Here is a 25,226-nt window from a genome sequence, read left to right as displayed (position 1 = left end):
AGACAAGCCAATAAACACAGGCTTATTATTAGAGAGACTAGAGCAATTCAGGTTTGTTTTTCATTCTGTTTTTCTGCATCTGTATCTGTATAGAGACAGTTTGCAAATCTTGCTATCATTTCCAGCCCTATGGTGAGTTAATAAACTCTGAAAATGTTTGGTCATTATTTAGCTAGCCAAGGTAGTTAAGTTGAGGAAGAAAAAGTGGTGCTTACTTCAAGGAAGAAAGATACGTGATTAAGGAGAAGGATCATATTTGGACTGGAATGGTAGCTAGAATGTGTGTTTGTCCTGCAGGGAAGATACAATTTATTCATCTGTGAGTAAATGTTACTTGTCAGGAGTGTGCCCAAGGGACTGAAGAATAATAAGCATCTCCAGTTTGTTCTGTCCCATAGCACGTGTGCTCTGAGGATGCATCAAATTTTACAGCATCTGCAGACATAAACCGGAGATTTTACAGTTAATTCTTAAGCAGTAGAGCAGATGGGGGGAGATGACATTCTATTTAATGTCTACTTATGCACCTTTTACTGTAAACACTAGACTGTTAGTTTAATTAAGGATTTCACTGGATTTTATATGTTATTTACTCATAAAGATTTCACCAATGGCACTACTGATTACTGTTTCTATAGACATTGGCAATAATCTTGCTTTGCAAAGAGGAAAAGAAAAGATAAATCAGAGTAGTCAATTTTATAAGCACAATACATGTCCATTTGTACATGTGAATATCTATTTAGCATGAGTGTTTTTTTTCAGCATGTTTAAAATTAAAGTCTTTCTTTGAACTACAGATTTTTTTTAGATTTTTTCAGAGAAAAATGGATAATATACAGATAATCATGATTTTCTCTCTTTGTTTCTCTCTCTCTCTCAACCCAGCCTCTTATTCCTAGAAGTCCTACAAGCAGCGTTGCTACACCATCCAGCACTATCAGCACACCTACAAAAAGAGACAGTTCTGCCCTGCAGGATCTCTACATACCCCCTCCTCCAACAGAACCTTATGTTCCCAGGTAAAGAAAGATCATTTCACATACAATTTATGGTCAGAAAATACTTGTAAAGTAACCAAGCATTCTGTTCCTGCCTGGAGCTGCAGAATTAGGTCGATAATGCTTCATTTTGCGAGGGAGCTGGTTATTTAGAGTAGATGTGCTGAATCTGACTCACACTGGTCTGAAGCAGTAGCTTCTCTGCCAAACAGCATCCTTTGCAAAGGAAGGTGCAATACCCTGTTTTCTCAATTATAGGATAATCTGGCTCCTATAACAGTCTCATCCTATTTCCAAAGAGTAAAAATTACCTGAAACCCTGAATCCGTAACTAGGAAAAGAGTTAATATCTGCCCCCTTGGCTAATAACCATGACACAGCAAGGGACAAAAGCAAGAAAATTGGCAGCTTCAACAGGCAGAGCACTATTTTGCTCAGCCGTAGAGATTTCTTTTTTAGATATATTTGACTTGATAGTATCAGAGCCGTTTGCAGGATGAGTTTTAGCGTGACCACCATACATCCTGCAGTGACCCCATGTTCCATAAATGTACTACCTCTCTGAGGTGCCACCTGGAAGGGGCATTTTCTCCTCTCTCCCTGCAAGATTCCCTAGATTCCCGGACTGAGTCAGAAAAACAGCAGATTCCCTGCAGATTCATAGCCATACCTCATTGATTCATACATGACCTCAACTGATTCGTTGAAATTTTGTGGTATATACAGGTGTTGCTTTCCAAACATTCTGAGAGATTTAAGGCATAAGTTACAATAGTAACTGCACAGAGGCACAAGGACATATTTAAGAGGACTCGATATTTCTAAAGGTTCTTCTGTATTACTAGAGCCAGAATGCTGTATGCGCAGTTTATGTATTTTTGAATTACTTCTTGCTTTCCTTTACTTTTAGTTAACTTTTGTGAAAAGATCGTAAGGGCAGCATGTCCTTTCTTGTACCTAAGTTTCTTGTACTCTAGTTTTTCTCAGAGTCACTTATCAGTAACTCTTCTAGCCAATTAATAAGATGTATGGCCTGCTGCTGACAAGCTTTCCCCTGGGGGATGTCTGGGAGTGAGGTATATGGCAAATTAAATTGCCTAGTGGGGAGGAGAAATCGTGTTTCTATGATAAGCTTTTACTCTTCAGAGATATATATGGAAAACCTTCAAGGGGAAAAATAGTGACTTTCCACTTCATGATTTAGGTGATGTTCCAATCCTTTAATGAAGCCATGAACTGAATCCTGTATTCTTTCCTTGTCATCACCTTATCTCTTACCTGGTCTGGTTTTTATTTCTGGGAAAAAGAAAAATCCTTCATATTGTCGTTTATTTCAAGTGTGACACATCTACCCTGTTGGATTTGCTAAAACAATACTTTAGTATCTGTCTTAAACTGAGAAACAATATATAGTCTAGTTCACTAACTAGATTATGTTTTTTTCTTCTAATGATATAAAAACATAGTCAGTCATTGCATGTGAATTGTTTAGAGGGATTAAATATGACTTTCATCTGTCTGCTGATGGGATATTTTCTTATCTCTATGTAAATACAATTTTAAGAACATGGTTTGCAAAAAAAAATACAGAAAAATTCAAGTATTTAATTCAGAAACCATTAGGATAAAAACTCTGGAAAACAAAACAAAACAAAAAGACTCCATAGTCTTCAGGTTTCTTTTTGAATGAAGTAGTTATCTGGTGAAAGCGTTTCACCCTTGAGACTGAGACTGTACTAGCGTGAAAGAAGTTGTGTGTTTGTACTGATACTGATCATAACAAAAATATTCTTGTTATTTAGTAAGAATTGTATGTATGGGGGTGGAGGGGTCAGCCGCTCTCCGTGGGGGACCTGGGGCCCTAACAGCTCCTGCGGCACCCAGAAATTGCCGCCTGCCCGGGGCGTTTCGCAGCAGCCTGCACGCAGCGCCCCGCTTCCCCCAGCGCCGAGAGGGGCTCGGTCGCTGGCTCAGGTCTGGTTTCTCTTGTTCCATCAGCTTTATTTGCATGATTCCATTCACAAGAAGTATAAAACATAAATATGGTTTTGTTTGTATGATTCCTTCCATGAGAAGCCGGTAAGATGGATATGGTCTGTAAAGGAGGTGAATAAGCAGCGACGTGTGGGATAAGCGGCACATGCGTGCGTACGCGATGTGTGATCCCAGCACTGGTCCACGGCACCTGTTTCCTGCTTAGACGAGATATTGGCATTTTCCCATATTTATTGAAATATTAACAATGAAAAATTGTAAATGCTTTGTCACAGTGAGTTAACGACCTCTCCTTTTCACTAAAGGGATGAAAAGGGAAATCTTCCATGCGATGATGTCGGCAGACATATAGTGGGCAAGCCGGTGCACACAGGATCCGAATCTCCAAATTCATTTCTTGACCAGGAATATCGGAAGCGTTTTAATGTGGTTGAAGAAGATGCAGTTTTATACTGCTATGAATACGAGAAAGGAAGAACGAGTGGCCCTGGGAGGAGAGAGAGCACGCCAACATATGGTATGGCATTGATCTGATAAGATTAATCCCTTTCCTTATTTTGAACTTTTTTTCATGCATCTGTTTCTGTATTTAAGCATAAAAATATTCTCAGTGACCACTGATTTTGCTAAGAATTCAGTTTTATTTTAGTCTGATCTCAGCCTAAGAGCTTATTCTGCATATGAAAAAATGCATTACTTATGATAATAGGGAGTCCAGTTTTGTGCTGATGATCTCTCTGGCTGTAAAGTAAAACTTTATTCATCAGCCTCATTTTCTAGCTTATGCTGCAGTATCATTTCGTCAGAAAAACTGGCAGAAACCAATGTATTTATACTAAAAATACAGGATGGAAGTATGCTCCCAGTATAAGGGCAAGCATTGCATAGGTTTAGAACATGCTATATTAGAAAAATTTGCCCTGGCATAATCATTCTAAAGATCAAAAGCAGTTCAGATTTACCGAGTGACGATATACTGCTTTCATGCTGCGGTACTCTTTAAAATTCTTTAATTTTTCTCTAGTCATAGTAATGAAGTAATGACTGATGATACACTTTTTTGATAATATGGTATTAACCTCCTGTAATTTCCTATATATAGCAGTCCCTCTTTTTTGAGGTTATGTGTTGTCCAAGAAAAAATTATGCATATAAACACAAACATGTATTCATACTAGTACTTCCACATCTTGGATTTTGACCTAGATAGAGTAAAAATTTTGAAAAAAATTCTAGTGAGAGTTTGAGTCCTCCGACCTTGAAGTTCTGAGTTTTTTTTTTTCCTTTCAAGCTATTGGAACTCTTCCCTTAGCTAGTATTGTAACTTGTTTCAGCTTTGCACTAGGAGAATTGCTTCCTATTGCTAAATATGAAATTGTGCAATTGTAGAGCTATTAGAATATAGAAGAAAATGAAGAGCTGAGCACATTCCTGAACATATTTTTGCCCCACTTTTCTAGGTTATTTTAATTACTAAACTGAGCGCAAGCAGTATGTTGGAGTAACTGTAGTATTCGTGACATCATACTGCTTTGAGAAGACGTAATTTAGGAGGAAGCGCAGATTTGGTACACTGTGCAGCAAAGCTCCCAAATCACTTGGGAATGTTAATATGAATTGAGCCTGAGCTGCAAAACTTAACCTCAGGACTCTGAGAGGTGTAGTTACGGAATATTAAAGGATATATTTTCATAAAATGCGCCTGTTTTACAGAGTCATACAGTCCTGCTGCAAAATTTTCAGTTTCATTTTGATTCGGAAGCATTTTCAGGTGTTTTCTAACCCTACCTTTACTGTATGGAGTAACTGCTAAGTGTTCAAGGTTGATGTATCAATTTAATTACTCCTCCATTTCAACTGTTAAAATTGGTGGATGCAGTCAGTTCCATTAACAGACGCACTCTCTGTTCCTGACCTTAAATTTTAATCCTAGTGATCTAGAGTGAATAAGAGTACATTTTGTGTTCAAGAATTGCTGAGTCCATTATTTTGCTTGCAGATAGCTTTTTTATCCTTTTTTTCATTAGCAGAAAGAGTTATAAATATGTGGATCAAAGATTGTACTGAGAAATAGTCATTATTTAACACATTTATTATGTGTTAAATGTGCTTTTCACTTTTAATCTCACTTCTTTTTTAATGGATTCAGACCATAGAATCTGTTTGCACTTAAGTTCATTTTCTAAAAATATTACCATTCCAGCATTAAATTATAAACTTTCCCACATGGCATTTGTTAGCATAAGATTTGTGGCTAGGCATGACCTTAAGATTTCACAGAAATCTGGACTATGACAATCCCAGTCTCCTTTTTTTATGGCAACCTATTAAAGAAGGTCAGTGCTAAAAGGGCTAGAAAATACTTGTTCTCAACGTGTACTCATTAATTATGCAGTGACATTATTATTTTTTTAATGCTCCTCAAAATTTCTTCATAAGAGGTTAACAGGGCCCTCCATAATTGCCTTTTTGGAATCTATTGATGTTTTTTTGACAACATCACTAAAGAGATTTCTCTCTCTTGCGCTTACTGGCTTCCAGCTGTTGCATAATTGTTGCTAATTGGCCTCAGTGAGCTTCTGCTCACAACCAGAAGACATTGGCCTGAAGTGCAGCCACCAGGGAAAACAGATTTAGTGGATCCATGTGGGATAACAAGCAGATTAGCAGAGGTGGCAGGCAAATGAAACTTGAGTTCAACAGAAAGAGTGGATTTGGTCATTCCAGTTATACTACCAGATATAAAAAGTATGCACTTCAAACAGCCAGGGATTTTGCAGAGTATCTGTTATTACTATAGCCTTGGATAGTAACCAAGCTTTACTTGATCTTATAGCTTGTGGATCTTGTTACACATGCAAGTTCTTTGTATAATATATTGCAAATTAAGTGTCACATAGAAAAGAAAGTTGTATTTCTAGAAAAAGTAGCCATTGAGAGTTGCTTCTGTTAAAATATACATGAGCTCTTCGCAGGAAATGACTTCTTAACTACATGCTTTAAATCTCACTGACTTCAATCAGACTTACACGTGTCCATAAATAATTAAATTTTAATAAATAAATAAAAAGTTAAATATATAAGCTATATTTTCTGAGCTATGATGTATTTGTGAACTGACCCTGTAGTCCGTATGGAACTTATCTCATACCTTTTTTCTGAGATCACTATATCTTGTCCTTCTTTAAAAAAGTAAAAATAACCTTTTCCTTATATACATTTTGCATGATACTGAGGCACTTCAGTGGATGCCATATTTAAACAGGTAGATAGGCTCATCTGAATATTTGTGTTCAGTATAATCAAGTGTCTTTTTTTCCAGCCTATCATGGATTTACCATCAAAAATGTGGAATGACTAGGACTGATCATCTTTATTGTGGAGGTTTTCCAATAAAATACTTAAAGACCTCTGAAGTTTTTAGTTTGAGCTCTGTTAAGCTTGGAAACAAATTATTTTCCCACTTTTATACACTGTGATTAGTGGACTGATTTAAAAAAAAAGAGCAAAGGCTGACATGGTTTCTGAAAACATTTTGTTTTCAGTCTGCCCTGTGCCACATTACTCTATTTTTTGTTTCAGTATACTGTTTAATTTACTAAAAATTTCAGATCTCTCTAACTAGCTGTACTAAGTTGCATAATTTCACTGAATTTCCATCTGTATTTGTGGAATTTTTAAGCAGGAATCATAGTTCATAGCATTTTAAAAATTGCTTCAGCAGCTTCCAAATTAAAACTTTAAAGATGTAGTACTGCTCAGCTTTTCTGTTTCTTACTGTCTTCTGAGATCAAAGTGAATTTTCCTGTACTAAAATGCTTTGGTTTTTTGTGGGTGACTTGCTACTAAAAGAAATTATATGTAGAGGTTTTCCATTTCCTTTCTCATGCAGTCACTGATGGATCTTTTAAGCCCACCAGCAAAGATGATATTTGTGAAGGTAGTTTAATGATGTAGACATGTTTCTGTTAGAAACAATTCCTTCTTTACGCTTTCAAATAGTTCTCTCCATGTGTATACCAGGGGCTTGCAGAAGAATAAACAGATATCGCTCAGTGAAAACTAATCTGTAATCTCAATACACCTGGAGAAAGCTCAATGTCAAATTTCTGTGTGTTGGTGATTTAGTAGGCACTGGATTTATTTCCTAAGCGTAAAAAAAGAAGAAAAAAAAATCTGAAATAGCTAGTTTTTGTCATGTTAAAGAGAATAAAACTCCTATTTTAACGCCTTGTTCAGAGACTGTACTGGAACTTCTTTCATAAGCAGCCCTGTAGAATAAGCATTTTGGAAATTAATTTGTTCTTTCTTCTAAAGAATGCTAGTTTAACATTGCCATATAAAATGGTGCATGATCTCCTTTTTTCTTCTGTTTCCAGGAAAACTGAGGCCTATTTCTATGCCAGTGGAATATAACTGGGTGGGGGATTATGAAGACCCCAATAAAATAAAAAGAGATAGTAGGAGAGGTAGGTGATTTGAACATACATCTTCTACATGACATTATGTTTTTTTATCACTATTTAAGCCATGATAACGTATGTTTCATTTTGCTACTTGCTTAAATATATATTTCTGTGAACCTGTTTTGCGTTCTTCCGTTATATATCACATTGCACAAGATCACCTCCAATAAGTATTGAATATTTCCAGAGAAGGAGACTCCACAACCACTCTGGGCAATCTGCTTCAGTTCTCTGTCACTGTCACAGTAGGGAATTTTTTTTCTCATATTCAGATGAAACTACTGGTGTTTCAGTTTGTTCCCATTGCCTCTTGTCCTGTTGCTTGGCACCACTGAAAAGAGTCCAGCCTCATCCTCTTGACAACCTCCCTTCAGATATTTGTACACATTGATAAGATCCCCCCTCAGTCTTCTCTTCTCCAGGCAGAACAGGCCCAGCCCTTGCAGCCGTTCCTCATAGGGCAGATGCTCCAGTCCTTGGATCATCTTCGTAGCACTATACTAGACTCTCTCCAGTAGCTCCGTGTCTCTCTTGTACAGAATTGGACACAGTACTCCAGATGTGGCCTCACCAGGGCTGAGAAGAGGGGCAGGATCACCTCCCTCGACCTGCTGGCAACACTCTTCCTAATGCACCCCAGGATACCATTGACCTTCTGGGCCACAAGGGCACACTGCTGGCTCATGGTCAACTTGCTGTCCACCAGGTGCTTCTCCACAGAGCTGCTTTCCAGCATGTCAACTTTCAGCCTACGCTGGTGCGTGGGGTTATTCCTGCCTAGGTGCAGGGCCCTGCACTTGCCTTTGTGGAACTTCATGTGTGAAGTTCCTCTCTGCCAATCTCTCCAGCCTGTCCAGGTCTCTCTGAATGGCAGCACAGCCCTCAGGTGTGTCAATCCTCCCAGCTTGGGATCCTCAGCAAACTTGCTGAGGAGGCACTCTCTAGGTCATTGAACAAGACTACACCCAGTCCTGAGCCCTGGGGGACACTGCTAAGTACAGGCCTCCAATTAGACTCTGCACCACTGATTGCAACCCTCTGAGCTCTGCCTTTCAGCCAGTTCTTAATCCACCTTGCTGTCCACTCTTCTGGCCAGCACTTCCTGAGCTTGCCTAGGAGGATGTTATGGGAGAGAGTGTCAAAAGCCTTGCTGAAGTCAAGGTACACAACGTCCACTGCTCTTCCCTCATCTACTCAGCCAGTCATGCCGTCATAGAAGGCTATCAGATTGGTTAAGCATGATTTCCCCTTGGTGAATCCATCCTGACTACTTCTGATCACCTTCTTGTCCTCCATATGCTTAGAGATGACATGCAGAATGAGCTGCTCCATCACTTTTCCAGGGATGGAGGTGAGGCTGACTGGCCTGTAGTTTTCTGGGTCCTCCTTCTTGCCCTTTTGAAGATTGAAATGACATTGGCTTTCTTCCAATCTTCAGATGCCTTTCCTGTTCTCCATGACCTTTCAAACATGATGGAGAGTGGCCTAGCAATAACATCCACCAGCTCCCTCAGCACTTGTGGGTGCTTCCCATCAGGGCGCATGGACTTGTGGATATCAGTTTGTCTGAATGATCTCTAGCCCAATCCTCCTCAACCAAGGGGATTTTTCCTCTCTGCAGACCTTCTCTCTTGTCTCCAGGGTGTGGGATTCTTGAGGGCTAGCCTTAGCAGTGAAGACTGAAGCAAAGAACTACATTCAGTAATTCGGTCTTCTCTGTGTCCTTCATCACCAGGCACTCACCCCACTCAGCAGCAGGCCCACGTTTCCCCTTGTCTTCCGTTTGGTACTGATGTATTTGAGGAATCCCTTCTTCTTGTCCTTGACTTCCCTTGCCAGACTCAATTCCAAATGGGCCTTAGCCTTCACTGTTACATCCCTGCATATTCTGACAACATTCTTATAACCTTCCCAAGTAGCCTGTTCCCTCTTCTGCATTCTGTGGACTTTCTTCTTCTGTTTGAGTTTTGCCAAGAGCTTCTTGCTCATCTATGCAGGTCTCCTGCCCCCTTTGCTAGACTTCTTACTCATAGTTTTTTAAAAATACATATCAGAATTGGAAAAGGTTCATGGAAGGGCAGCAAAGGTGATCGTATGTGTGGAATGGCTTCCATACAGGAAATGAGTAAGTAGGCTAGACTTCATTTGTTTGGTGGAATGTAGATAGGATATGCTAAAGATTTATAAAAGCTTGTGTAGAATCAAACAAGGGGATAGGATGGCGCTTCCTTTTCAAATACAAAAACTGTGAGGTATCAAATATCTCTGTCAGGTGACAAAGACAAAAATAAAAGGAGCTTGCTCTTCATGCAGTATGAGTTTAGGCTAAGGATCTCCCGCTATAGGAGGTCTGGGTGCGAAAGTTTATATGAATATGAGCAAAGATTAGATAAGTTCATGAAAGACATATATGTTGAGGTTTTCTAAATTCACAGACATTGCATCTAGCTGAGGATATTCCTAGGCTACAAATTGGTAGATACTGGAAGAGTATTCAGAGAAAGCATGGATGTTAAAGAAAACAAGCTCAAGTGAACGTTCAAAGCAAATTACTTGTGAATGTATGGCATCCCAGTCATTTGCATTTATTTAAGATCTTACTTAAAAAAAAGATTTCAAATATGATCATAAATTGTGCTGTCACTCATTTTTTGAAAACTTTCAAGACAGCATTTGTAGTTGTGGGACTTCTTTTATTTTCTGTTCTTATTGTCAGAGAAACCACAAAACTGCAAATGTCTTCAGTCTTTTCCTTACCAAAAGATTCATTTTTTTCTTGACATATTCAGATGAAAGAGGCAAATATGTTTTATTAATAAGATAGCCATGAAGACTTACAATCTAGATCTTAGCAGCTGCAGGAATAGTATGTATTTTGGTAGGGAAGTTATCTTCCATATAACAATTCACAATGCTCTTTTGCATCATTGTGTTTTCTTTCAATAGAAAATTCATTACTTCGTTACATGAGCAATGAGAAAATAGGTCAAGAAGACTACATGTTTCAAAGGAATAGCAAAAAGGATACTGGGAAAAAATCCAAAAAGAAAGGAGACAAGAGTAATAGTCCAAGCCATTATTCGTTGTTGCCTAGCTTACAAATGGACTCATTGAGACAAGAAGTCATGGGCACACCTGGACCAGAAACCACTTTGTATCACGTGAGTAAAATTAATAATAACAGAAGTCGTTGCTCTGTACTTGTAGTGAGAAACTGTCTTGTTTTTGTAGTGCTGCCGAAGCTTTTTTGATTGCTGCTGTTGCACTGATTCCTATTCTTCTGACAATAACTGTATCCCAGAGAAGTATTTTAGAATTCTTGCTCTGATATTACAAATGTGGGATGGACACCTGTAACTGTGCTTTAAATCATGTGACTGAGTGGCTGTTGTGTTTGAAATGGAGCATGGTGTCTCTGTCTTGCTTTCTTGCTTCCACTGGAAACGGGAGAAGCTGCAGTCTGACGGGCCGGAAACCTCTATTCCAACACCTGCTTTATTGCAGTTGCATGTGCCAGCTCTCTTTAAACAGCTCCTGTACTACAGATGCATTTCTACATGACAACCTTCAAAGGCCTAATTGTGGCCAGAAAGCTTGTGGGAGTTTTTTTTGTTTTTGTTTTTGTTTTAAGATAATGAGGGTCTTAATGTTTATAGCTGTTTTTAACACAACACTCAATAACTCAAGTAAATTTGAAGGAAGAGATGCTGCTAAATAGGATGTAAAAGGAAAATGCTAGTAGTATTTAGGAGTGTCAAGAAAAAGAATTTAGAAGGTTGCAACATGTTTTAGATATTGTATCAAGTTATTCTCATAACAGGTGTTTGTATTTTAGACCTCAATGAAAGATGCCATCATAGAAGAATATGCACACAATAACTGTACAGCAAAACAATAAAACTAATTGTAGTTATCTCCATATCTTGACAAACTTAAACTGCCAGTGTCTAAGGGGGATAACAATGTGGCCTTGTCAGGAGCTCTTCTGTGAAAAATGAGTGATCATGGCAGACGGAGCTCTGCTGAGTCCATAGGAGACAGGTAACTCGGTTTCCTGTTGTAAAACATTGCTACGGATTATTGCATTATAAATTGGTGTAGGATAACTGAAACTAGTAGAACTTTTACAACCTTTTGCACCATTTGAATGCTTGGTCCGCTGGCTTCTAAAACTCCCTGAGGCTCTACAGTGTACACGTGAATCTGATAAATTTAAGAGAAGATGTCATATTGTTGTGGTGTCCTTTAGTTAAAGCATGTCCCTGGATGCAATAAATGCTATTCTCTTTCTTTTTCACTTGTAGCAATCTAGGTACAGGGATAAGAGTTTTTTCTTACTCTTATTATCTCCAGCTTCGGTTTCACACTCTTTTTGTAGGTTGGGAATGCAGTAGTGGGGAGGTTTCCATTTGCAAAGGCAAACTGATAAGTAGTGTTTCCCTAATACTATGAAGATAAGCAGTTTGCAAGTGTCCCAAGCCTGTATCCTCTTTCCAATGTCTGCAGTCTTAATTAGCAGGAATACAGTCATTCCAAGAGACCTTGAAGTCAAATATTTAGAGAAGAAAATGGAGAAAGAATTTGTGTAACAGAGGACTTTCTACTCTCTAATCTCTGTAAGGAAAGGTATAATAAATCTGAAACACTTTTCATATGTTAAGAGAGAACTTATCCTTCCCCTTGACTTAAATCATTCCATCACCTTCTCCATCAGCATTCTTTTATTAGTATACATTACATTCCTTAAACTGTGTTTTTGTGCTGAGAAGAGGTGGGTTTTTTAAGGTTCCATCTTTATTCTTCCTCAGTTACTTCTGTTACACATTACCTGGAAAATTCTGTGAAATTCTGATGTGAAAATTACCAAAAAACCTAGAATTAGCCTTTTTCATGCAGCTTCAATACCCATCCACAAAACACACTTTAACTGTTAGCACCACAAATTCCACCAGTATCTGTTAATCATTTTCATGCACCATTACCATTAAAGGACATTTCCATAATGCCATTAATCTTCAGCATCTTTTTATAAGCCAAGTAGGAGTTAATTTATTTATACAAATAAAGACATGTTATTTTTTCTTCAGAATACAAATCATTATTGATCTGCAAGCTGTTCTGAAGTGACATGCATGAAATAAATGGAAAGAGGAAGCTTGATTGCTTGTTTTGTGCCCAGGGAAATGGGAGGAAGCCCTTCACAAAGCATTCACAGCCCTCTAGAGCTGAGCACAGCTGGTCCTATAGCTGGAAACCTCTTGGCTGCCACTATATGGTACAATGCAATTCCCCTTTTAAGGTAGTGGCACATAAGCATTCTGGTTTGGGAAACTCTAATTTGTTTGCAGATAGGGCTGAATGTCGTTGCCGCACAAGAAAGCCTGCTTACACTCTGGTCTGAAATAAGTAAACAGAGAAGAGATTGCTGAATGAACTGCAAAAATGTAGAGCATAATTTGGTTGGCAGAATTTCTATTACTAATGATGCTGAAAAAAATGGAACATAACTGTGTAGAGAGCTGCTGATTAGCACAGATGAGCTGAGAACTGAGAGAGTTTAAGGAGCCCACTGCAGAGAACAGGGGGTTTGTATTAGATGGGGGAGAACTTTGCTTGAAATATCACATTCACAGGGCAAAGAGCAGATAAAGAAGAGAGGAATACAGATAAATCATAAAGAGCTCGTATCTGGCTACATTACAATTTTATGAACAAATAGGAGAAAGAAACAAATGTTTAATTCTTAAACTTAAAATTTTATCTTAAGATCACTGAAAAGTGGCTTTTCTATTACAAAATAGTTTTTTCAGCACCAGCTACCAGGTTCCAACAAATACTTTGAATTATCTGCAGATGGGAGCCTCTGCGTGAACATGATTCAGTGCCAAAAGAATGCTTTCTCAGGCACTACTTTTATCATCTTGCTGTTGATAGTGAAGTATTAATCTGTCCATACACAGATTAATTCAGTGAGCCATATAAGGCAAACCAATGCAACTGTTTTTCTTCTCTGTCGTTGTTTGTGTGTTTTTGCTAGCATAACTGATGGAGAGCCTAATTTATCTTTCACCTGTTAAACTTTTCTATTATTCTCATTTTTACTAGTGTCATTTATTATGAATCAAGATTCCACTTTGAAACAATGAAATTCCTATAAACTGGAAACGGTGATAACTCCAAGCACTGCACTAATAGTTGGTGGAAGAAGTTGGGTTGTTTTGGTTTGTTTCTCTGTTTAAGAAGTAGATATTTTCATCACAGTAGAATTTAAGGTGAGGAGAGAATACTGTGACTGGCTATGCTTCATACTACAAGCCAGTGGACTTTTCCCACTTGAACTGCAGCTCCTGCTCGTGTAGCTGTAGTTGAACTTAGACTTTCTTCTTGGCAGTGCCTCAGTCTTATGTACTAAGGTCCCAATACTAGAGAATATGCCACCATTCTTACTAGGTTGGTCTAGTGCCTAGCTGGTCTTTCTGTTACTTTTTTTTCACCCATTAGCCTGCATTTACATGGTTTCTGTGACCCGTCCTTAGATATAACTGTACCTTTATTCCCTAGGGTTAAAAGCCTTTTGTTGTCAAATTGTTATCTCCCAACATAGGAATTTACAAGTTAAAGTCAAAACACTTTGTAACCTTTCTTGCTTAAAAGAAATAGATTGAGCAGCCTGGGTGTGTCATCAGGGTGTGTTTTCATATTCTTTCATCATTCTCATAATTCTTTCAATTCCTCTAATTCCTAAAGTATGTATGCCAGAAGAGGACATGCAGTTCAAGCAACCAGACAGAAATGTAATAAAACTGTCATGTTCCCATTCACTACTTCTATATTTACATATTTAAAAGATTGTACACCTATTTTAACCATAGACTTGAACTAGGAATGTGTTTATTACCGAGTTTTGGTTTTGATTTTTTTCTACTGTTTCGCTTTTCAGAATCACTGATTTGTTAGATCCAATCATTTATAGTTTGCATTCTTTGTTCTTTAATATATAGCTTTGTTGGCCATGGTTAAACATCTGATTTCTCTATGATCTATGACTCTGAAGCAAAGCATGAAATACCAGAGATTAAGGGCTTTGGGTTCTTAGATGCCCTGCTCTAAGTCCCAAGCCTATAACATGGAGTATGCTGGGGTCTGCTGTGCATTGAACTTCTGAAACCTTTGTTTTGAAATCATTTTTTGTAGTGTGCATGTTCACTGGGATTTTTTTTTTTTTTTTTTAAATACATTTCATTTCTTTCTTTTTTCTCTATATTCTTTTCTCTTTTGTCCAAATACCCTGGAATGGAAACCATGCAGCTCACTCAGCATTCAGTTCTCAATCGCTTCTTCTATTCATTGGTCTTCAATTTAGTTTACCTTTATTCAGTGGTAATTTCTTTTTTTTTTTTTTTTTAGTTCACTAATATAAATCTTAAATAATCTTGGACTAGGAACTTATCCCACCAGCTAGTGATGAATGAACCTTACAGTTCCAGGTGTTCTCCCTTTTCTGTTTTTCAGCCATTTATCACTTTTTTACTGTGATAGTTTCCTGCAGGAAAGCAGCTTGTACAATTATGCTGACTTAGACTGCTTGCTGTTACTGCTTTTATACACAGCACCATAGAAAATATAAATCTGTAATCAAAAACTACACTGATAAATTAAATTACTACAATAGAAATTGTATGTTAGTGTCCTAACAATAGTGCGTGGCATTAAAACAATTCCATGGTAATTCAGAAGTACGTGGTTGTTGGTTATTTTTAAAAGTTGTCATTTGAAAGATGCCATCTGATTCAACATGGGTTTATTGTATTCTGATGTGGTCCCAAGAATATGCTAGTCTAGCATTTCCATGATTGCTGGTGTACTCAATTTGCATAAAATTACCAGTTTTAGGAATTTTGTTATATCGTTGACCTGCCATGGCAATCAAGAGCTGTGTGATGAAGGGAGTAGTTTAGTTACAGCTTTGAAAAGGGAAGAGCTTCACTGTTCACTAGTTATATCGACTGAATGTAACTGAAGTGATAGCTAATGTAAAAGAAATAGAAAAATAGTTTGTGTTATATCTGTGATCATCCCCTGTATCTGCTTACGATATTTTTAAAGCCTCATATATTCCAAGTCTGTCCTCCACTTTTGTTTTGGTTTGTTTCCCGTTCCAGGAAATGGTTCCAGCGTACGTTGATTTCTAGCCAAGTTGTTGTTTCTACATTCTATTTTTCTTCTTCAGCATTGCTGAAGAAATACCAACACAGACTGTTAATGTTTTTATTAAGCCAAGACAAACTTTTCAAGTCATTGCTAATCTTTGTGCAAGCAGATGTTCAAAGTAATCTATTACTGTAGATATAAGTGATACAGTTAAAATTGTCTTAGACCTTTGGGGCACAAGAGATGGAAGCTCTGACATGCAATTATAGTTCTTTAAGTTCATTATTCTATTCTGTATAGGAATTCCCTTGGTGCATAACTCTTTGTTTTTGTTACAGGAAAGTAATGTGGTTATTTAGGAAGCAAATTGTGTCATGAGTCAAAAGAAGTTCTGCATCAGGTTAATAATAATATGCGCCTGTTCAGATCAATAGAACTTTCCATTAGTCTAGGAACACCACCACTTGGGAAAAAAGAGTTGCAGCCTATTTTGCATAGCAGAAAGTTTTACAAGAAAAAGAAGCCTTGCTTACAAACTGTTCTCAAACCTATAGCAAAAAACTTATATTACTGACCTTGTTCCTTCCCTTCCTCCTATACCGATACCATTTACATAGTATGTTCACTTGTTCCTGTGCATTAAACAATACCTAATGACTTGCTCATCTTAGGAAAAATAACTGAAATGTGCTTTCAACTTCTCGCTTTGCTGATAATCAGCCTATTTAAAATTGTTTAGCCCAGGATAACAGTAGTTTTGTTGGTCGTTTTAATTTTATTTGAAGATGAAGTGTAGCAAGATGTAGTCTTTAAAGTTCATACATCTAGTGGTTCAGGAAGGGCTGCAGGAAGCAAGCAAAGTAATCCTAGGGATTATGCTGAAGATGAAGCAGAGGGTAGTTTTTAGGGATGTGTACTTATGTACGCACACACCATTTTTCATGTTTCATTCTTATTTTAAATAAAGGAGGAATAAAATGAAAGCTGGCAAATTGTTTTTTTGCTGTGGTTGCAATGAAGCTTGTGCACATTTGTCACATTTTTCCCTCTTTACTAAGTGTAACTATCCACGTGGTTGGTGCGCAGCTCAGTGATGCTCAGCTCACATAAATAACTTCCAGTGAGCGCTTACAGAGCACCTAGCACTCACCTTTCTGCTTTACCTATGGGGACACATTGAGGTTTTTTCCAGCTATTTCTCCCTTCTCACTACTCTGGAGGAAAATGGAGGAAAATGCTTTTTAAATGTTCAGTTTGAAATGAGTGTATTTAGATGTTCTCAGTACAGAAAACAACTATACCAAAAGCTCCTTATTCTAAAAACTCAAAAAGTGAGCTCTGCATGACTGGTTGTTTATCTCTTACTCTTCCTATTCCTCTCCATAGAAAACCTGAAAGGAAAGAAAAAGAGAAGGTACTTCAGCATGAAGTACCTACATTTTTAATGAAAATTATTGAATTGAGTAGGTGTACATTCGTGAAACCTTATAACTGTAGTACTCAGTAGCTAGCATTTAAGACAGTGTGGAACATATCCACATGAGTTTCCTAATAAATCTGCACACAAGCTACCTACCAATCAATTTGTTGCAGAAATCAACAACAAAAATGCCATCTAATAAGCTATATTCTGTAAAGCTATTTACCAAAAAAAAGCCCTACAAAAACTAGTAGTTTATTGTAATTGTAAGCATTGCAGTACTTAAGGAATTTCTGTTGGGAGACTTTTTATTATGAATATCTGTAATTAAACAAAAACAAGCTCATAGAGAAAAAATTGAAAATGTAATTGCACAGATTTTAAGTAGGTGTCTGAAATCTAGAATGTCATTTTATCATTAGAACAGATGGGGTTGGTACATCTTCTTCAAACTGTTTGAAGTCCAACTATGGCAGTATTTAAATGTCAAGGCTCCCTTTTCCTTTGCCTTATTTCTGTTTTCACAATTGTCTAGAGTTAGACTGGTACTAGAATAAAAAACTAGCTGTTGATATCAAGGTCCAATCTAACCTAAAGGCATAGTGAAAATATTTCCCTCAAGCATTTCCATGATTTTTTTAACATTAAGATTTGAAGCGCTTTTTCTTCATGATCTTTTATCTTCGGTTAAATATTTGTGTTAGCATAATACTAAACCTTGCAGAATTATTACAGAGTTGCAGATCTCAATCATCAGCAAAGGAAATTTTAAACTCCTCTTTGAAAAAGTACTTGTAACAAATATGTGATTAAAAACTGGTACTGGCTGAGTTAAAGTTCAAAAGCATTGGCTTTTTTGTATTTCCAGATAAGAAACTGCACTGGATTTCAAATAACTGTCCAGAAATGAAATGAATTGCATGAAGAGTTTATGAAGTATTTCATAATTGTGAAAATTTTCAGTCTACTGAAATTGCTTCATAAAGTCTAAACATAATTGTGCATGCACTAGCTTTCCCCTAGGAAAAAAACAAATCTCAACTGAAAGTTGAATTCACTCCTGAAATTCCACCATGGGTGAAAAAAATTTTTCTTTGTTACCGTGTCTAGTCATTGCAAAAATAGCCCAAAACCCAGATTGGACTCCAGATAAGTTCTCAGGCACCTCAGTAGAACTAGCCCAATAAGCTGAGCTGCTGAGATGCACTAGAATTTTCTCAAGTATTCACTTTTATGAAGGGCTAGCATAGCTTGACTCTGGTCAAAACTAAACACTGGGATATCCCTCTCTGGAGGTCACTGGAGCGTTTACTACATTTACATCCCTTTTTTCTGTTAAGCAGTGCTGGTTGTATCTCACCTTAGGTTTTGTCACCATCTTATAGGGATTTAGGAGAGCACTTTGGCCTATACTACAACTCCTTATTCATTTTCCCATCAATGAGGATAGAACAAGACAATAAGGGTTTGGACGTTGAACAATATCTAAATCTGCATAGTGAAAATGGAAGGAGTTCAGCTTTCTGCAGTAGAAACACCTGAGTTGCTTATGAAATTATAGCATAATCGCATTTGGAGTTCTTTTAATGGAATCAAAGTTTATTCAGAGGCAAAGATTCTGCTAAAACCTTTCATGTAAAACATGAAAACTTTTCATGTAATGCAATGTAGAGTAGAATACCACCTTTACTGTGGATGCATCATGAGCACTTAGTTTTTATCCTTTTCTTACATCAGCTTCCTGTAGTAGAGTTCAGTTATAGAAGGCCTTTTGCTCTGAGAGACTGCTGGAAAGAATGTCAATTAAAGAATTCACGAAGGAGAAAACTGGTGAGAGAAAGAAGCACAATGGAAAATTCTTGCCTATTGCCTTTATGACTCTGAAACCCAGTCATGTGCCACAGACAAAAATGTCCCATTGGCTGTAGGCAGCTTTGACTGTGTACGTATGTGTAGTTTCTTTTAGTTGCAGGCCCTTTTTTTTTAAAAAAAAAAAAAAAAAAAAAAAAAAGTCTGATTCAGACAGAAGAGCAACATCCCTCAAGTTATCAAGCTAGAATAGTGGCTTGAGCCCTTGGCCAGCTTCTGTACTCCAAAAAGAAAAAGTCTAAATGACACTGTATATATTCTTTTCTTTGAATGCAGAACTCTATTAAAGTAACAAGTACAAAGCAAGTAATAAAAGTGCTCAATGCAGTCTGCACAAAAAGCCTAGACTGTAAATATTAAGCTGTTAAAATTAGTATATAAACTTCATCTAGACCATGAGTGAAATGTGTGCCATGTAAAACAAACAAAATGCTGAAACAGTTAGGCAAGGGCAATAAGCAAAATATGCTTTACTCCATCAGGCACTTGAGACAGTTAGAAGTGCTAGCCATAAAATTGTCATGATGAAAGGTCTGGCAAAAATCTGTTCACGATTAAAAGGCAAGAGAGAAACAGCATATGAATTTTTTGCTAATGGAAGATAGCAATGGTATTATTTTTAGACTAGCACGATCAACATTGTAACACAGAGACCTCCCGAGCCTGGTCCACTGCTATTGCAATTAATCACTTTCACTTAATCCTATTCATAAATGTATTAAACTCCGTCTTCAAACATGGCATGAATTGCTGTTGCTGATGATGGGATCAGTAGAAGGTGGCAAACTGGGTGAATGGATGGCTGGTTGGCATAATTCAAAGAGAAAATGTTGGGCAGAGGAGAGCAAAGAAAACAAAACTATATTTAGAGTACCAGCAAGAAAAAGCCATCATTCACTATGAGTTTGCTAAAGAAAACAATGCAGATGTCTCATAAAACTGTATAAAGTAATATCAAAGGATAATTCAGGCTGGGAGGGCCTCCACCTCCTGCTCCAAGCAGAACCAGCTCTGAGGTCAGACCCAGAGGCTCAGGGCTGTATCCTGCTGGCTTTTGAAAGCCTGCAAGGATGGAGATGGCACAACCTCATGGGGCAACATGTTGCTCTGAGAAACTGTCCTCTTTGGGAAAAGCTGGAGCTGGGCAAGAAAACAGCAATTTCAGAATTTCAGCAATGACTGAAAGAATAGTAAATTGTCTACATTTAAGGTATTTTTTCTGTTACAACATTGCTGTTTAGCTAAAATCATCTTGTGAAATTGCCTCAGTATTACCAGATTTATTATACCTGTTCTAGACTTTCAGACTTTTGCACTCAAGTCTTAAGAAAGCAGTTAATACAATGAGCTTTCTCTCACTGGGGAACTGGTTGCCAAAAGGAAATTTGAAGGCATTGGATGTGAGAGGTTTCACTTCTATTTCTATATACTCTGTAATTTTTATTAAAATCCAGACTAACTATTGCAATAAGCAAAATGCTGTAGAGATGAGGTGAGACTGGTTTATAGATCATCCTGAAGTACAGTTGAGGACTTTTGTGGAAAACTTTTATTTTAAACTTTCCCTGCTACCTTCTTTCCCATCTAACCATGAGGGAAAAAAATGGCCTGTTAGTAATTTCTTGCCATGACGAAGCTAGGGAATTCTTCAAAAATGAGAGAGCTACTGTAAAGGTCATCTAGTCCAACTCTGCCAGTATAGATTTATCTGCTACAATATATGATCTAATGCTCTGAAAGTGTAATTTTACATTGTCAAGAGATGTAGATCTATAGACTAATAAATCTCCTGACTCAGAACATTTTCTAATTTCCTTTCACATCCCTATTCTGTATTTATGTTACCTATTCCAGTTAATCATTCCTGGTTGTATCCTGCTTTTATTACCTGACAGAGTGCTTCTGCTTTTGTAGCTTTTGTAGCAGTGTAGTGGGGTACACTGTTTGTACACCAGCAAGCTGTATTACCTATGGGGTTAGTACAATCGCAATAGCACAGTTTAGAGAGTTTTTTTTTTTTTTGTTTTGTTTTTTGTTTTTTGTTTTTTTTTTTTTTTTTTTTTTGATGTAGAATGATACAGTCCCTCAGTTATTCCCTAAGGAAGAGATTAAGCGTGGCATATTCTATCACAGAAGTGTATGTTAGGCATTGCGCAGAGGGGACTCAGCTTGATTTATCACTGCAATGTGGGGGGGAATGTCCTATCTATGAGAAGTTAGATCCAGACCCTGACTTCCCAGCTGGCTTCTGCTTGGATCCTTTTGCACAAGGAAAATATCAGGATTATGAAAGCAGTGATTCAAGGACATCATTGACTGACCTGCTTTGTGAAATTTGATAGTATACAAAAAGATCTCACCTTGAATGGTGAAAATCTGGGTAATTAACTGGGAGCAGATGCCCATTTCAGAGTACAGTTTGATCAAAATGCTTTGACAAGCAGCACAACTATTTCTGAACAAGAGCTTTTTTCCAAGCAGTAGCTTTGACTCAGCAGGGGTCTCTGCCCCTTCCTCTGCCGCGCTCACTCGTCCATGGCCTGTAAGACCCTCGTGTTGTAACACAACGTGGGAGATCGTGCTGTAACACCTGGGAGGAAAATGGGCTCTTTGCAGCAGTGTGGCTCCTGAGCAGAAGCTGTTTTATTAGGTGTTTCTGTTTTACTAGAAAGAAGTGCCTGTTGCTTAGCACCTGGTCTGTGAGTCAGCCAATCCATTTCTGCCACTGTACTGTGGGGGGAAAAGATCATATTTTCATATAGCAGTAACTGCCTTTTGTCCTCTTTCCAAATATATACCTTTGCTCTCAGATTAACCCTAGCAGATATTTCTAACATTAGAGAACTGTGAGTTTAGAATGAAGTAAAAACTGATTTTGTAAGCCGGTTTGGGGCCCACCAGGTCGCTGCAGCCAGCACAGAATTAAAATCTTTCTCCACCTTCTGAAGTGCTGTTTCATCTTATGCTAGAGGAAATTTCACTAAATTTCAGCAATGTGACTCTTACCCTAGCATGAGCTGTTATTTTTCTACCTTAATTCAAAGGAGCAATGGAAGTTGTTTGGTATGAATTTTAATACAATGTGTAATGGTGGAGATACAATTGCTCTTTCCTTCTTTCCCCATGGAAACATCTCCTGTTATTTCCTTTAGTCAAGAGCTAACTGAATTCAGCACTGATGTGTGCAAATATTACTCCAGCTATTATTGCAGGCTATTCCTGGTAGTGTGGTGCAACAAAAAAGAGTCACAAAGCACTACTTTCTGGAAATGCCATTTTTAGTCCTGAAGGGTACAGATGCAGCAAAATCTCCAAACCTTGGAAATGATGATGATGACATGTCCTTAACGGAAACATAAGCAGTAGATAAGATTTTCTCATGATGAATCATACAGATATTTCACTGCTTAAAAAACAGAAGATTTGTGTTCAAATATTTTGTCTTCTGAATATGAACAAGAGAATATGGAATAAGCAGTCTGCTTATTTCACACATAACTAATTTGTCTGCTAATTTGTGTGCTAATTTCCTGTTTCACTAAAGCCTTTGTAAACTCTGTAGCTCCAGAAAAACATTTGTCTTCCTCAGAAAGGATCACTACTTCAAAGTACAATTTTCGGTTTTATTGATTTTTTTCACTGGAAACTTAATATTTTCGAAAGCCAGAACAAGTTTTCTGTTTCTTTCCATGAAAAAATACTATATCCAAATGCTAACATAGAATATATCTTCCTGATATTTACATCCTTAAAGCAAAAATCTTTTTTCTTCAGTTGTGCCCTCGTTCATTACACAGCACGTAGACCCCCTGCACCTTTCTCTGTCACGCAGGCTGAGCAAAGAGGGATCATGCTGAGGGGACGTGTTCAGAAGTGCTGCCAGCTGCTGCTGCAGAAGGAGCTGTGTGCATACTCTTTTCATGACAAGCATTTAGGCATTGTGGCAGGCAGGAAGCCCGTTCTCTTGGCATGCCTCTAGTCCACATTAATCCTTCAGTTAGAGTGTCTGCATCTTAATAATGCCCATATCTATAGAGTGGGGGTATATCGCTCAAGATTTGTCCAAGTATTGGGAGAAAGGAAAGAACAAGGGATGCAAACTATTCTGATCACAATATTTAGCAGCCGGGTTCTGGGAGTCAAAAAAATGTCCTCTAACTTTGTTGTTGTTGTTAACAAAAAGTTTCCCATTCTTGTAGTTGAGGGAAGAGGTTTTCAAACGTTTGGATCCTCAAGGATCAAAAATCAAAAGGCACATAAAACATAAGTAATTTCATAGTCATAGATATTTTCTTATTTATTTAAATCTCTTGGTTTCTCAGCCAGCTTTATTCTGATGTGATGATTTTTCACATAGGGACATCATGAGCCTGATGCATGTTTTTTTGAATGCCCTGAGGCTGTTATTTCTGGTGTTTTAGACTCATCTAAGTTTTCTTCCTGATAGTCCCGGGATCAGTTCCATCAGGATCAGTTGTACCACAGACCACTTGTGTAATTTAACACAAGTCACTTTGCAAATAAGATTCTCTTAAATCTACTTAGAGAATTTTACTGTTTCACTAGTCAGACTGTAGCTGTAAAGCTAGAGGAAAATCTAGCTTTACTGTGAATAAAACAGAAATATTCTAAGCAAAACTAGATTTTTCCTGAAAGAAACTGCATCTTTTGAAAGAGATTTGTCTGACTGACTGATATCTGCTAAAAGGGTAACTCAGCAGGACATAAGCAATCCATGAGGTTTCTGGAGTGCATTGATGACAGTTTCATGATACTGATGATCAAGAAGCTGACAAAAGGAGACCTCTGCTAATCCTCCTACTTGCAAACAAGGAAGGACTTGCTCAGGGATGTGAAGGGCAGGTGCAACTTTGGCTGCAGTCACCATGAAATGGTGGATTTCAGGATCCTGAGAGGAGGAAGCAAAGCAAAAAGCAGGATCATGACCCTGAACTGGAGGAGAGTATTCTTTGGCCTGTTCAGGGACCTGCTTGGAAGAATCTCATGGTGTACAATCTAGAGAGAAGAGAGGCCCTGGAAAGCTGGTTGATTTTCAAAGATCACATCCTCCAAGCTCAATCCTCCTGGAAGCTATTTCCAAACATATGAGAGACAAGGTGATTGGGAGCAGTCAGCATGGATTTATGAAGGGGAAATTATGCTTAACCTGCCTTCTACATGGAGACGAATGACTTGGTGATGAAGAGAGAGCAAGGGTTGTTATTTATCTTTAGTAAGGTTTTCAGCATGTTTCCCATGACATCATAGACAACCTGATGAAGTACAATCTAGATAAATGGACAGTGAGGTAGACTGAACACTAACTGAATGGCCAGGTTCAAAGCATTGTGATCAGCAGTATAAAGTCCAGCTGTAGACCAGTCACTAGTAGTGTCGCCTGGGGTCATTAATGGGGCCGATACTGTTTAACCTCTTCAGTAATGACCTGGACGATGGGGCAGAGTGTTTGCAGACAACACAAAACTAGGAGGAGTAGTTGAAACGCTGGAGGGTTGTGCTGCCATTCAGAGGCTGAAGAAATTAAATAAGAGGAACCTCAGGAAATTCAACAAAGTGAAATGCCAAGTCCTGCATCTGGAGAGTAACAATCCCAGACACCAGTATATACTGAGAGACAATTGGCTGGAAAGCAGCTTTGCAGAAAAGGCCTTTGAGGGTCCTGGAGGACAAGAGGAACATAAACCAGCAATGCTCCCTCACAGAAAAGATCAACAGCATCGTGATCTGCATTAAGCAAAGCATTGCCAGCAGCACAAGGCAGGGGATCCTTCCCCTCTGTTCAGTACTGGTGAGCCCATATCTGACATGCTGTGTCTAGATCTGGGCTCTCCAGGCCAAGAGAAACATGGATGTACTGAAACAAGTCCAGGAAATGGCCTTGAAGATGACTAAGTGCCTGGAGCATCTCTCATATGAGGAAGGGCTGAGAGAGTTGGTACTCCTCATCTCGGAGAAAGCCTCAGGGGGAATCTGGTCAATGTGTATAAATATCAGATGGAGGAGGAGCGATGAAGGCAGAGTTATGTTTTTTCTCCGTGGTGCCCTGAGAAAGGACAGAAGGCAATGGCACAAACTGAATACAGGACATTCAGTTTAAACATTAAAAAAAAAATTACTGTAAGTGTGGTCAAACATAGGAGGAGATTGCCCAGAGAGGTTGTGGGGGGCTCCATTCTTGGAGATATGCAAAATCCAATGGGACAACCCTGAGCAACCAGCCGTAGCTGACCCTCCTAGCTTTGAGCAAGGGAATTAGACTAGACGATTTCCAGAGATGTCTTTCCACTTAAAATATTCTGCAAG

At 38.1% G+C, this 25,226-nt stretch overlaps 1 protein-coding gene across 6 annotated transcripts in view; it reads left to right on the top strand.

The window, feature by feature from the left end:
- The window catches only part of CNKSR2 (connector enhancer of kinase suppressor of Ras 2), a 224,684-nt gene that overhangs the window by 129,877 nt on the left and 69,581 nt on the right, over positions 1 to 25,226 (top strand). For all 6 annotated transcript variants that reach the window (XM_062600533.1, XM_062600526.1, XM_062600518.1 and 3 more), the window contains 4 exons: positions 889 to 1,022; positions 3,302 to 3,513; positions 7,376 to 7,465; positions 10,409 to 10,623. In XM_062600533.1, the coding sequence (XP_062456517.1) occupies positions 889 to 1,022; positions 3,302 to 3,513; positions 7,376 to 7,465; positions 10,409 to 10,623 (651 nt within the window). The remainder of the gene's footprint in view (positions 1 to 888; positions 1,023 to 3,301; positions 3,514 to 7,375; positions 7,466 to 10,408; positions 10,624 to 25,226) is intronic.

This window comes from Rhea pennata, chromosome 1 (assembly GCF_028389875.1).
Source record: "Rhea pennata isolate bPtePen1 chromosome 1, bPtePen1.pri, whole genome shotgun sequence".
NCBI lineage: Eukaryota > Metazoa > Chordata > Aves > Rheiformes > Rheidae > Rhea > Rhea pennata.
Note: the sequence above shows the minus strand (reverse complement) of the source record. Positions and strands in the feature narration are given on the sequence as shown.